Raw genomic sequence first — 14,567 nt, 5'->3', positions numbered from 1 at the left:
CCATGCATTTTAGTGTTTAAACACCCCTAGGCTATATCCCCTAATAGTTTCTAAGCTTATGGTCAAGTTTAAAGGCATATTTAGCACCTTTTTAGGGGTTTACGGCCCTAGAATGTTCCTGGGCCGTAAACTCCTTATCCTATGCCTTCTTGGATGGTTTTTGGGCTTTAAACATAAATCAATACGCTTAGAATAAGCTAGGGTAAGCGGACTTACAATTTGGAAGCGTTTGGTTGCGAATTCGGGGCGAAAACGGGTCTAGAGAGAGAGTATAGAGAGAGTGTGTAAAAAGTCTCCAATGGACTCCACTCACCCATATATAGGTTTCACAGTCGGGGCTCAGTGGAACTTTACCCGATACTGCCGTTAAACGGGGCTTTTGGTCGCACCCGATTTAGTGGTCGTAATAATAAAACTTGACATTCTCCAAATGAACGAAAATGTGTGTCCTGTGTTTTTATTTCCTTTTATCACGACTTAACGGCATGTTAAAGGTAATCAAATGAAAATGTTTATTAAATTGATGCCCTCTAATTAACGGAACTTTTATACAGTGGAATATTCCGTTAACGGTAACGGGGAAATGTAACGGGACAACTTGGGTTGTCACACTAATGTAGTAGTCGATGCCTTGAGTCACAAAGCCGTGAGTGCTCTGATCTGAGAAGTGTGCATGAGGATGAATGTGATGACTCCAGTCTTAAATACCATCCAATAGGCCCAGGTGGTGGCCATGAGATCAGAGAACCGTAAGAGAGAGAGAGAGAGAGAGAGAGGGTGATCGGGTAGATTTCTTAATTTAGGACGAATAGTCGGGAGATTATAACCTTCCGTGGGCAGATATGGGTGCCATATATAGGTGGATCTCGACGTATTTTGATGGAGGAGGCCAATAGGTCGATATTTTCAATCCATCCAGGAGCCACCAAGATGTATTTGAACTTAAAAAGGGATTATTGGTGGCCTTTCCTGAAGAGAGATGTGGCATGGGTAGTCGAGAGATGCTTGACCTGTCATCAGGTCAATGCGGAGCACCAGTGTCCACATGGCTCGTTGCAACCTTTAGAGATTCCCCCATGGAAGTGGGAACATAATTCCATGGATTTTATCACCAAATTACCGAGGACCACGCGAGGTGTCGATGCGATACGGATGATTCTAGATCGGTTGATGAAGATTGCTTACTTTCTGGCTATCAGTAAGAGCTTTTATGTGGAGAAATTGGCCGAGATCTACGTTCGAGAGGTGGTGGCACAACATGGGGTGCTAAAACCGACAGTGTCAGATCGAGATGTGCGTTTTACTTCTAGGTTCTGGAAGAAATTTCATGAGACGATTAGTACCGTTTATCACCCACAGAAACAAGGGCAGAGCAAGTAGATGGTTCAGACGCTCGAAGACATGCTACGTGCATGTGCTATCTACCTCAGTGGAAGTTCGGACACTTACCTGCCCTTTGCTGACTTTTCATACAACAACAGACATCATTCTAGTATCGGTATGCCTCCCTTTGAGCTCTTATATGGGAGGAGGTGTCAGACTCCCATCTGTTGGGGAGAGGTAGGGCAGAGAGTGATGGGGGCGCTGAGATAGTGCTCAAGGCGACAGGGCAGATCCAGTAGGTCAGATAGAGGTTACTGATGACCCAGAGTCTCTATAAGAGTTACGTACACCGGCAACGTTCAGAGTTAGAGTTTCAGGTCAGAGATTTTGTCCTCCTGAACGTATCCCCATGGAAAGGGTTGACCCGATTCAGGAAGTGGGGCAAGCTGGGCCCTAGATATATTGGTACTTTCAGGCTGATTGCTCGAGTGGGTAAGGTAGCTTATCGGTTAGAGCTGCCTGCAGAGTTGATCCAGATTCATGCCACCTTCCATGTGTCACAACTAAGGAAGTGTGTAGCTGATGAGACGGCAGTGGTTCCTCTAGAGGACATTTAGATTGATGAATGCCTGAATTACATTAGGAAGCCGGTAGAGATCTTGGATAGGAAGGTGAAGGTCCTGAGGAATAAAGAGGTTCCCCTAGTTTAAGTCCAGTGGCAACATCGAAAGGGATTCGAGTGGACTTGGGAGCCAGAGTCCAAGATGCAGGAGTAGTACCTAGAGTTGTTTTCAGAGGATGACTTCGAGGGAGAAGTCTGATTCTAGTGTAGGAGAACTGTAGCATCCCGACTCTAGTGGCAGAGCCAGGGTCAAAGTAAAGGGGTATCCCGAGAAAAAATCATGTAATATACAATAAGAAAAAAAAACTCCAATTTCATTAGACATAAAGCTCAAATTCTATCACGAAGTTACGTTTTAAAGTTCACATATCCGCTCTTTCATTTTACGAAAGCGAGTAATTATATTTTCAGTCTTAACATTCTCTAGTGCTTCCTTTTCTACATTACAAATCAAAGCACCATTCATAAAATCTTCACCTATTCTATTACGCAAATCGGTCTTCAAAAACTTCATTGCAGAAAAACACCGTTCAACGGTTGCAGTTCCAACAGGCAAAAACCAAAGTTAGTTTTAATATTCTATAAAGCAACGGAAAAGGGAGGTGCTTCCCAGTTTCCACCAACAAACGAGAGATGTATGCAATTCCCTTCATATTGAAAAATTTCTCATCATGGAGCAAAGAGTGATAATAGATATCAAGTTGGCCATTAAGTTGTGCCCTTTCTGAATCGTTAAAATCGTTTTTGTATATCTCGCTTAACTTTAACAACTTTGCTTTATCAAAACTAGAAAATGAGTCACAAGGACTCAAAGCCGCCATGTTCTCTATCAAATCCGTGCCAACTTCACTAAATCTATCCCCAAATTCTTGAATTTGCATATCCAAAACCGTGTTAAAAATCACAACTTCAAAATGATGTTGATTAGTCTTATTCGCTTTTCACAAAAATCACACACCTTGTTCCAAATTTGTGGAAACCCATCTTTTCTAAAAATTAGCAATGTTTTCTTTGTCCCTTTTACTAACGAAGGTGCTTCCAAAATATATTGATCTTTTTTTTGAAGATACTTTGACAAAGTATCGGTGAGGCATAGAATTTCCAACATCAAGTGTAGAAGAAATAAGAAATCAAGTGTTTTGAAGTACGACAAAATACCCTTTGCTTGATTACGGTTAGATAAAGAAGACCCTTCATCTTTGACATATTTAAGGACTGCAACAACTTCTGCAAACAAATTCAACAAACTTACAATAGTTCTAAAATGTGAACCATCTACTATCTCCAGCTCGAATAAGAGAAATCTCTTGATTCAACCCTCTACCTGTTTCAGTTTCACCAATACCAATTTTAGTTGCTACTCTTTCTTTTTTCTTCTCTCGTATCATATCTTTTCTCTTACAAGACCCACAAATGACAGTAACCACCAAACCTAGTTGTTCAAAGAATTTATCAACATAATCATGTTTCTTTGCAACCGCCACAACCACTAATTGAAGTTGGTGTGCAAAACAATGTATATAATGTGCATAACTATTTTCATTTAAAATCAAAGATTTCAAACCGTTGAATGCACCACTCATATTACTTACTCCATCATAACCTTGCCCCCTCACCTATATATTTGAAAAAAAATAGAAAATATATATAACACATAAAAATAAAACTAATATCATGTTAAAGGAATAAATATTTTATGATTTCTCACCTGATCGATAGTCAAGTTGTTGTTGGAAAAAACGGTATCAATGGCGGCTTTAAGAGACAAAGAGGATGTATCTAACACGTGAACAACACCGATAAATTTGTCCTTTACAATCCCAAGTCTATCAACATATCTCAAAACTATAGCCATTTGTTCTTTTTTGGAAACATCACTAGACTCATCAACTAATATACCAAACACATCTTTACCAATTTCATCACAAATAGACTTGATTATCTCCTTTGAAAAGCAATTGACAATATCTTTTTGAATCGTCGGAGAAGTCAACTTTTAATTTTTTGGAGCATTTTCTAAAGTAACTTTAAAAATCTTCTCATTATCTTCTCTAATCAAAGATAAGACTTCAATAAAAAGTCCTTTATTATTAGACTTTTCCATCTCATCATGTCCACGAAATGGTAATGCATTTTTCAATAAAAATCTACAACTACGGATTGTAGCACGTAACCGAATTTCATAATTACTTTGCTCAAGTTCCATTTTTTTATGCAAAACTTCACTAATAGATTGATTTTTTCTCAATAACAAATGTAACTTTTCTTCAGCCTTATGGTGAGAACTATGAATCTCACCCATATGTTTCTGGAATGATTTTTTTAGTCCAATTATCAAAACCTTCAGTTATAAAAGCATCTTTTCCACCTTGACCCCCTACCATGTCTCTAAACAAATAGCAACAAAAACAATATGCCTTCTTTTTTTAATGTTATACTCTAACCATGGAAATTCCCTAAACCATTCCACAACAAAATGTCTTTGCTTCTCACCAAAAAAGGTAAATTCAAAATTATGCCCCTTTCGTTGTCAAGGTCCTTTAATCAAATATGCCATCCTTATTTCATCCCTTTGATTAGGATTATAAGATGTAATCTTTGGTCTCTCCCCCTGGGTCCGAAGGAAGATCATTCAAATCAAAAAATTGTGGCACTTTTGGTTTTTGAGTATGCTCATTAGATTGTGGTTCTTGTGGTTTTGGAATAGGTTCATTAGATTGTGGTTCTTGTGGTTTTGGCCTATGTTGATTAGGCTGTGGAACTTGTGTATTTTCATTAACCCTATTTTTTTGTTGAAGTTCCTTCACCATTATTGTCTCCAACATCTAATTGTCTTTTGAAAAACTTGTTAATAGCAACCTACAATGAAAATATATCAACAATCAACTCTAATGCTATAACTTGATTTCAAGTTTCAACAACAAATAATCACTAATTAGTGACCTTATGTCTCTAATTAAACAATCCTAATTGGTAATTTCTATTTTTTCAACACAATGCCAAAAAATTGAATTTCAATTAACCAAAAAATAATCAGAAAATTTCTACTTACTTGCTTCATTGTGCACCACTTTGATCAATAATCACCCACCACCGGCCACCGGAGGATTTTGTCGGAAAACACCCACCACCAGCCACCCATTAGCGGCAGAAGAAAGAGGGCAACAACATGTGTTGCAAACGGGCAGGGACAAGGAGGGAATTGGGAAACAAATTCTAAAATCACGATATGGGGATTGATCGTTCATTAGTTTTTTGGTATTACACACTTGGGCTTTATGTTTGAGCAATTGGGTTGCTTATTAAATTGAATTAAACATTGACAAAAGCATAAAAAAAATTAGGGTAGCTCAAAAATATTTTAACTTTTTCCTACAGTATAAATAAAAATTTCTAGAAAAAATTTGTACTATTAAATTTTTTTTGGGGCCTCCTGTGATACCCACGGTCCTTAATTGGATCCGCCTATGCCCGACTCCCAGGTATAATATTTAATTAATTTATATTGATAATGTTAGATCAACTCGACCAGCTCGCCGAGTAGAGGAGTTAATGGCCGCATGATTTTAGAGTCTACTCGACGAGTTGGAGGACCCCAACTCGACGGGTAGGTGTTGAGTGAGAAAACCCTAATTTTCAGGGTTTGTGTCATATTTAAAGGACCTTAAGCCTTCATTTCCGCCTCCCTTATCATCTTAACACTCTGAGAGAAACCCTAATCGAGCTATACAGTTGTGTGACAGAAATAGAGGCTAATATTGCATATTTTAGTGCATATTTGGAGGAAGATTGATGAGAAAAAGGCTTGGGACGAGAGGGGGCTCCTGGATCCGGTGTTCATGCATTCCTAGCTTCTGTTTGAAGGTAAAAAGCTACCACCTCGCTCATTATTTGGATAGATCTGTTTTCTAGGGTGTTTAGGGACTTTTTCCATCCTTCTTTGAGTTTTAGAGTCGTTTGAGCTTGCCATGGAGTAGAGACTTCAGATCTAGACAAATATGAGGTCCTTTGACCCCAAAGATCCACGCTTTATCAAGCTAGTGACAAGCTTTTATGCATTAAACCCCATATAGAGCTTATTTTGGCATTTCGAGCCCTAGATGCCATGCATGGATGTAAAGTTTGTAGCTTTACGTGGTATTTCAGCCTTGGGAAGATAGATCTAGAGTTTGGGACATTATTTCTACTTAGAATTGTCTGAATGGGAATTGGTCTAGAGGCACTCGACGAGTGCATGAGCCAACTCGACGAGTCAGCTAGGGTTTTCCCCGATAGAATGGAAGCGCTACAAGTCGATGGGTTGATGAGACAACTAGACAAGTTGAGTTGGATTTTCCCGATACTTCAGAGAACACGTAGGAACTCGAGGAGCCGCATAGTTGCACACGACGAGTTTAGTCAACATGGACTGTTGACTTGAGCATTGACTTTTAGGGTTTGGTCAACTGTGGGTCTTGGAGACCTTGAAAGGGTAAAATGGTATTTTCAACCCTTTGGGATTTAGTGGAGGAGTTAGCTTAACATCTCGGAGTGTTTATCACAAATTGCTTATTAGAGATAATTATATTATGTAGGTGGAGTCTAAATTATTCGTGGGGTACTAGATCTACTTGCTTACTTACGAGGGGAGTCTTCTCACTATACTTACTTGAGCGGTAGTATTGTCTGACCTGAGTTTTATATGTCTAACCGGTTAGGGCGAACTAGTCAGGTCGAAGGCCCGACGAGCGGTCCGTATAGGCTGAAGGACCTGAGAGGCGGTCCAGACGTGCCGATGGCTCGGAGAGCAGTCCAGCTAGACTGATGGCCCAATGAGGCGGTCCAGTCAGGCTGATAACTCATTATGCATACTGTTTATTTGTTTGCTATGATATAGCTATGTTTTTATGGCGTTGGTATTTTGAGGGAACCCACTAAGCTTCGGGATTATAGTTGTTAATTATGTTTCAGGTACTTCTAATGATCACGGGAAGGTGAAGGTGTGATTGTGCACCTCCTTATATTTTTATGATTTGATTATGAGATACTTTGATATGAAACCATTTTGAAAAGAAATTTGTAATAATTATTGGTTTTTGAAAGATTTAAAAAGTTTTAAATTGGCATGAATTTTATGGATGTTACAAGAGAAGGTGTGAGAGGGACAAGAATGTGGGCATGTAGGGCACAAATGTTTGGGCATGTAGGGCACCAATGTCTTTTGCTTTAATTCTGATATACCTTCGCATCTAAATATTTATAATCTTCTAAAATATTAAGAGCCTTTTTTCATATGCTACCAACGCCTTATATTTGAAAAATTAAGAGCCTCCTTCTTAATTTTTAATTAAGAGGCTACTAAACAACTCTTAATTCATCTTGCTTGATTTAAATTTATAGAATGCAAAATTTTCTTACATCTATTGTTATGAACACATTCTAGTCAAGGAAGAATCGATCCAGAAAAAGGTTGTCACAAACCAAACTATCTTCGTTACCATTCAACTCTACACTTTCATAATTTGTTATAGATGTGGCGTATTCGCAGTTGGGTATGGAACTCGCGATGGAAAAGATTATTAATGGTGAAGAACTCTTGGTGTGCATAACATGGGAGAACAATTTCTTAACGTTAGAACAAAACATTAAAGAAGAAAATATATACGGTACTAGGTGTGAAACCCGTGTATTATACGAGATGATTAAAAAATATATACCAAAGTTTAAAATAAATAGACATATTCAATTAATGAATAAATAGAATCACTATTCAAAATATCATCCATAATATCAATGATTGTTTTGTAATATTCATTAAATTTATTATCATATTCAATTAATTTTAATATATCTTATATATTTTTCAAGATTCTTTGCATTTATTATGACATTAAATATATTTAATACTTTACATATATAAATTTAGTATTATGTGGCATATTAATGGATTTAATTCAAAAAAACTACAAAATGACATGTGAATTTAAATTTAATCAAAAAATTTACAAAATTACATGTGGCAAATTTAATGAGAAGATGACATTTGGCAAAATGATCTTCATTTATTAAGATAGACTAGGTGTGAAACCCATGTATTACACGGGTTAAAAAAAGATTTAATATAAAAAATTGTAAGCATGCATATTTTTTACAATACCAGAAATATTGAAATTTGTATCATGATCTTGTGAAATCTTTTTCTTTGATATTATATAATTTTGGATTTGTTAACATATGCATATTATCAGGGAATTAAAAAAGGAAGGAAATTAATGTTTGTATAACAATTATTCTAAGAGTTTAATATAATTAAATACCTTATAAATATAAACTATATATTCAATTATAGAATTTTTTATTTAAGAAAAATGAAAAAAAAAAAAAAAGCAGAAAAGTGGAAATTAAAAAATCCATAATATCTAACAAAATTACAAGTGGCAAATACATGAAGACCATGACATATGGCAGAAATCATTTTCATTTATTAGGTTAGATTACAACAAAGTCGTCATTTCCACTATTAGAAAATATATACCAAATATTTCCTACAAACAAATTTTGTTGGAAATATTCATCTAAATTCCTACAAACTTGCAACAAAAAGGTGTTCCAACAATTTATCTACGGAAGTGTATACCCTAGCAATTCCGTCGGAAAAGTGTTGGTATTTCCTACGAAACACCGCCAAAACTTTAATTAATATTTAAAATTATAATACGGTTGTAATTTCCTAGGAAACATTATAACGGGAATTGAAAACCTTTGACAATTTTTGTTTTACCTTTTCCCTTCTTACATTTCATTCCCTCCAAAATATTAAGTTGATTGTTTTTTACATTTTGATATATATTATATAAAACAATTGATAAACAATTAATACCAAAAACTAAAAAATAGATTTTGGTTTAAACAACAAAATAAAACGGAAATTATGAAGTTATTTACATTAGAAATAATAAGAAAATAAAAATACATCATTAAATCTACAAAACAAATGAAAACAATAAATGTTAAGAAATTAAGAAATCAAATCAAATATGTAGTAAAACGGGTATTCCACAATGTTAATTAGGTGTGTTGGCTTTCGTTGGTTAGTTGCCGAAATTTTCTTTGCAATTCCCACAAAATCCACAATACTTAATCTCTTCTCATTTTAACCAAGCCGTTTTTACACTTAGATGAAGAAAAAAAACGGCCATTCTCCGAAGCCATGGTCGACGTAAAGTACGTTGCTATTATGGAATATGTTTTTTTTTTTTTTTTTATGTTTCTATAATGGATAAAGAATGTTGATACATGTTTTTTGTTTTTTTTGTTTGCTAATTATACCTTTGTTTTTAGGATAAGGAGTTATGAACCCAACTTGAAAATGTGGAGAGGGAAAGAATTTTGATACAACAAAAACAATAAATAATTGAACAACAATTGGCTCAATTGATGAGACAACTTACTAATCCTCCAAAAGATGTTTGTTAGTTTTGTTGTTAGAAACTTTTTATTAAGCATGTAAGACCACCCGGTGTACATAGCACGAAGTCGTCCGTGGTCTAGTTGGCCACGAACCACGGCCGTGCACACCACCCCAGTGGTTCGTGGTCGTGGCCTTCCGTGGCCCGGACAACGAATGCAAACGAACCAATAGTCTCCGATGCGCAAAGAATTCGACCGTTTCTTGTGTAGCCGTTTAACAACGGCTAGATTTATAAAAATAAATAAATAAATAAATAAATAATTTATTTACCTATAAATACCATACTTTTACTCCTTATTTTTTACACCATTCTTTTCTTTCTCTATACACAAACTACACACTACATCTTCACAACCAAAAATCATGGATCCCAACCAAAATACCCCTCCAAACTACCGAAATCGCAAACCCGATAACGCTTTTGCGTTAGACACAACACCTCGACAATTCCCGACGATGGAGTCACCTCAAGGCGGTTTTATCAATCTACTTCAAAGTGGTTCCCCTATCCAACAAACACCACTTTTCCAACAACAATATCAACCTTTTCCGGCTTTCCAACAACAACAAATGCAACAACAATACCAACAATTTCAATAATTCCAACAACTACAACAACTCCAACAACAATCGTCACAACAACAACAACCACCAAGCTCACAACCACCACTTTCGCCGGATTTTGTTCCGGAAACGCAACCTTCACCACCACCTCAACCAAAAAAGAAAAAAAGAAAAAAACCGGCCCGACCCACTACCAACCAAGAAAGGGTCCCATGGACAAAAGAAGAAGAAAAGTTAGCGGAGGCATGGGTGGCGGCTTCCAAAGATCCAATTGTAGGAGATAGCCAGACGTACGGAAGTTTTTGGGAAAAAGTCCGAGCCATTTTTTACGAGTTAATGGAAAGTCAAGCTCGAAATGCCGATCAAATTACGTCGAGATGGCGAGATATTCGATTAAAATGCACCGATTTTGGAGGAATCTACAACAATCTCCTAAACATACGCAAAAGCGGCTCGAACGATTTTGATGTTTTCAAGGCGGCCATGGACCAATATAAAAAAACAACGCCTACACGCAAAGCTTTTCCGTATATGAAGTCGTGGCTAAAATTGAAAGACTCCCCAAAATGGAAAGAGCAAATGGAAGGAAGTTCCCAATCTTCCGGTTCAAAGCGTTCGAGAAACCCCGATGGAACTTCTCAACAATCGGACGGCCGAACACACATCGACATCAACGACGATCCGATAGATCTTGAAACCGACCAACCTCTTCCTCGGCCCGTTGGAAGAAATAAAGCAAAAAAAGCGGCGTCAACATCTTCGAATTCTAGTGTTATGGATATGTTCGGCGATAAATTTGATCGATATGTGCAGCTTCAAGAAACGAAGGCCGAGGTGATGACTCGGATGGAACAAAAAATGATCGAAGCACAAACATCATTTCAAGAGGCACAAGAGACACTCCAAACAAAAACCGATATGGAAATCTTGAAAATGAAAGCGGACGACCTTGAGGGCGAAGACTTGGAACTTTTTCTAGGAATGAAAGAGTCGGTTCGAGCCCGACGTAGGCGTAGGGGGTAGTTTATTTTATGTATGGTTGGAATTTTTAGTTTTTTTAATGTTTTTTTTTAATTTTTTTTAAATTAACTAATGTAATTTTTATTTTGATTGTTATTTTATTTTATTTTTTAATTTCAATTAATTTAGTTTTTATTTAATGTAATTTGGTATTTTAATTTAATGGAAAAATAGTATTAAAAAAATGTTTTTAATGTATTTTTGAATTAAATTTAAATAAAAAAATGAGGTGGAGTGGTGTGTTTAGTGGTAAGTACCACATGTATGTGGTAGTGGAATGTGGTGCTGATGTGGCACCACCACATATGTGGTATGTGGTGGGTATAACGAATGGCCTAAGAGAAGTACAAAAACCTAATTATTTTGGTGAAGTATTAGATGATAACTATCGTTTGGACGAAGTATTGAATATTTAGATAATAGCTATCATTTTATGGATATTTAGATGGTACCTATCATTTTGTTGAAATGTTCATATCATTTTGGATTTGTATTAAATTGTTTTTATGTGTTTACTATTATTTTGGATTTGTATTAAATTGTTTTTATGTGTTTACTATTTTTGCATGTTGGTACCCTTTTTCCAACAAACATGGTTCGTCGGGAACTTTGTTCATAATGTTGTTTCCTACTAGATTCCAACAAAATTGCTTGTACATAACCATCCAATTTTCTAGTTGTGTTCTATAAAGGCCTGAACCCCGAAAATATATATATGGTATTACCACAAACACGTTTTATTTATGCTTCGGCACAACAACAATATTCCCAAATAACAAAAACAATTCAAACTAGTTGATTTATTATTGTAGCCAAATCAACCGAGTTGAAGTTGGATAACTTATTAAGTTAATACGGTTTATGAGCAACAACTAGAATCGTTGACTCGCAACCACCAGTAAAGAGGACTTCTTGTGGAGTGTAATGCCATATGTCTCACTCATGTCAATATCCTCATTTTTTACTCTATTTGGCAATGCAAAATCGAACTTATGAACCATATTTGCTAAAGAAAGCTCCATGATAGCTGTACCAAATTGAATACCCAGGCACCCTCTTCAACCAGCACCAAATGGAAGCCAATCATAATGAAGGCTTTTATAGTCAGTTGAATTGTCCTGCAAGAACCTCTCTGGCATAAATTTTTTTGAGTCTTTCCACACGGCAGGATCTCTTCCTATGGCCCTAGCATTGACTAGCACCTATGTGCCTACTGGAATATCGTAACCCATTAGTTTCATGTCTTCAGTTGTTTCTCGAGGAAGAAATGGGACTGTAGCATGCAATCGCAAGGACTCTTTTATGACAGCTTTTAGGTATTGCATCATTTCCAAATCCTCCTCCAGAATCGTGGATCTGCCTTGTGCAATTATTGTTGCTTCTTGCTGTAACTTTTTCATTACCAATGGGTGCTTTATAAGCTCACTAACTGCCCACTCTAAACTTGTGAAAGTCGTATCCGTTCCAGCAGAAAACATGTCCTACAAGACACTTAAACATTAGTTGTTTTATGTGATTATACTTAGCATGTATATGAGAATCAGCTAAAATTTTCAAGATTATGATATGGATATGCAGACTCCAAAATGCATGAAAGAATAAGTTTTAATTGCATGTCTTCTCTAACCGGACAGAATATTAGTGATATATAAAACTTAATTATGAAAAGGTGCATGCCATATCGCTTAAAAGTTCATCAAAAATCAGTTGGTTGTTATAACCCGCTTTCTTTTATGTAATTTCCTCTGTAGCTTCTGGGCAGCTTCTTAATAAAATCGGTTTTTCGAGTAAAAATTTAGAACTTAAGGTAGATATGTGTATGTATATGAGAAAAGCATTACTTAATAATTCATGCAAGAGAGATGGTAGAAAATGTAACGGCAACTGTATCGCAACATATTATTTCTATTATATCCTTGACTACGTACACCCTTATATATAGAAAGCATGAATAATGTAGTAATTATCACCCTTATGAAGTATACTGGCAATTAAATCATTAGCAACTTTAATCATATATAGCTCGTTAATCTGGAGATGTAGAGGGAGAAATCATACCAATATGACCCCTTTAAGAGTATCGTCGCCAAGGGTAAAGCCAGTTGTTTCGTTTCTTTGGACATCCAGTAAGATGTCAACTAAATCTTGGTCTTTATCGCTCTTAGCGTCTTCCCCTTTTTTCTTACTTCTATGTTCTTTAAGAACACAGTCAAGAAAATCATCAAACTCTGTAGCAATTTTCTTTGCATTGCCCTCTAAATTTTTGAGTCGATCCACCCATGACAACCATGGAATATAATCCCCAACACAAAAAACACCTAGCATATTCATGAACCTTATCAATAAACTTGTGAACTTTGACCCATGATGATCATATGTTCTTCCAAAAGCCACCCTACAAGTTATTTTATTTGCAAGTGAAACTATCAATCCACCCAAATCAATTGTTGAACCACAGCTTTCTGCAAGCATGCTAATTGTAACACCTATCTCTTCTTCTCTCACTCTTCTGAAAGACTTGACTTGCTTATTACTTAAAAGATGGCATATGACTATGCTCTTCAACTGCCGCCAGTATTCCCCATAAGGAGAAAAGGCTATGTCCTTACAGCCATATAATAGTATATTAGTCATCATTAGTCGGGGTCGACCAGAGACAGATAAATCATGGAATTTCATAATCTCCATGGCTGCTTTAGCTGACGATACTACAAGAACAGGTACGTTGCCGAGGTGAATGAGCATGAGTGGACCATGTTTCAGCGACAAGGATTGGAGAGAGCGATGGGGGCTTGAGCCCAACTGATGGAAGTTTCCGATGATCGGAAGCTTCCATGGAGACGGTGGTAAGCTTTTCTTGGTCTTGGAACGAAATGAAAACCATCTACAACGAATAAAAATCATCAAAATGATGAATGGGAAAAAAGAAAGGAAAAACGTTTGTAAGAATAGCAATTTAATCATGATGGAAGTAGCTAGCAATCCAAGGATTAATTTTGCCCTTATGCATAGCGAAGGTATGTATATATAGTGTTTTTTTTTTCATCGAAATGGGGCGGCAAAGTTTTTAGTTTGTTTATGCATTAAAAAATGTTCATGTGATATGTTTTCCTCTGCTTAATTTTTCCTTTTATAACATGTGCTTAATTCATTTTTCCATATAAATTATATAATTAATTATAGGACATGGCCTAACCATGCAAGAATTTCTTTTGCTTTCTTAATTCGTCTACAATAAACGTTGCATAATATGTTGGATTTTTTTAACACAACAAGATTTAAGAGGTTCTTTATTTTCACTATTTTATAAACAAAACACACGACGTTGGTTCTTTATATATACTAAGCCTTGTAAATTTTAATTTAATATAGCCTACTCATTAGCCTAACTTGACGAGTGAATTACATAAATTGTTTATATATATATATATATATATATATATATATATATATATATATATGTTACCGCACGATGCGGCGGTGTCATATAGTTTCTTTCGGTGGATAGTTTTCATGCGCTGCTTAGTTTCCGTCGGCGACTGGTTTTCTTTTCGCAGACTTCTTCAGGATGAATATAAAAGTTAGTAA

At 36.1% G+C, this 14,567-nt stretch overlaps 1 protein-coding gene and 1 pseudogene across 1 annotated transcript; both read right to left on the bottom strand.

Annotated features, from left to right (window-relative positions):
* Nucleotides 1–2,475: 2,475 nt before the first annotated feature.
* On the bottom strand, nucleotides 2,476–4,151 carry LOC111901893 (uncharacterized). Its single transcript, XM_023897749.1, has 5 exons — nucleotides 3,972–4,151; nucleotides 3,654–3,890; nucleotides 3,270–3,561; nucleotides 3,104–3,172; nucleotides 2,476–2,852 (listed from the first exon to the last, which is right to left on the bottom strand). The coding sequence occupies exons 1-5, from the start codon at nucleotides 4,149–4,151 to the stop codon at nucleotides 2,476–2,478; spliced, it is 1,155 nt and encodes a 384-aa protein (XP_023753517.1).
* A 7,700-nt stretch (nucleotides 4,152–11,851) lies between these two features.
* On the bottom strand, nucleotides 11,852–13,943 carry LOC111901880 (cytochrome P450 Tp4149-like; annotated as a pseudogene).
* Nucleotides 13,944–14,567: the final 624 nt, after the last annotated feature.

This window comes from Lactuca sativa, chromosome 4 (genome assembly GCF_002870075.4).
Source record: "Lactuca sativa cultivar Salinas chromosome 4, Lsat_Salinas_v11, whole genome shotgun sequence".
In the NCBI taxonomy this organism is placed as follows: Eukaryota; Viridiplantae; Streptophyta; class Magnoliopsida; order Asterales; family Asteraceae; genus Lactuca; species Lactuca sativa.
The sequence above is the reverse complement of the archived record's forward strand: the minus strand, read 5'-3'. Positions and strand labels throughout refer to the sequence as shown.

Bases quoted from the DNA above. Each gene is read 5' to 3' on its own strand.
- LOC111901893 (XM_023897749.1), bottom strand. From the start codon at position 4,151: ATGGAACTTGAGCAAAGTAATTATGAAATTCGGTTACGTGCTACAATC. The intron at 3,173-3,269 runs GTAGAGGGTTGA...ATTTGTTTGCAG, and splicing joins TATTGGTGAAACTGAAACAG to AAGTTGTTGCAGTCCTTAAA. The intron at 2,853-3,103 runs GTATTTTGTCGT...ATCATTTTGAAG, and splicing joins TAACCGTAATCAAGCAAAGG to TTGTGATTTTTAACACGGTT.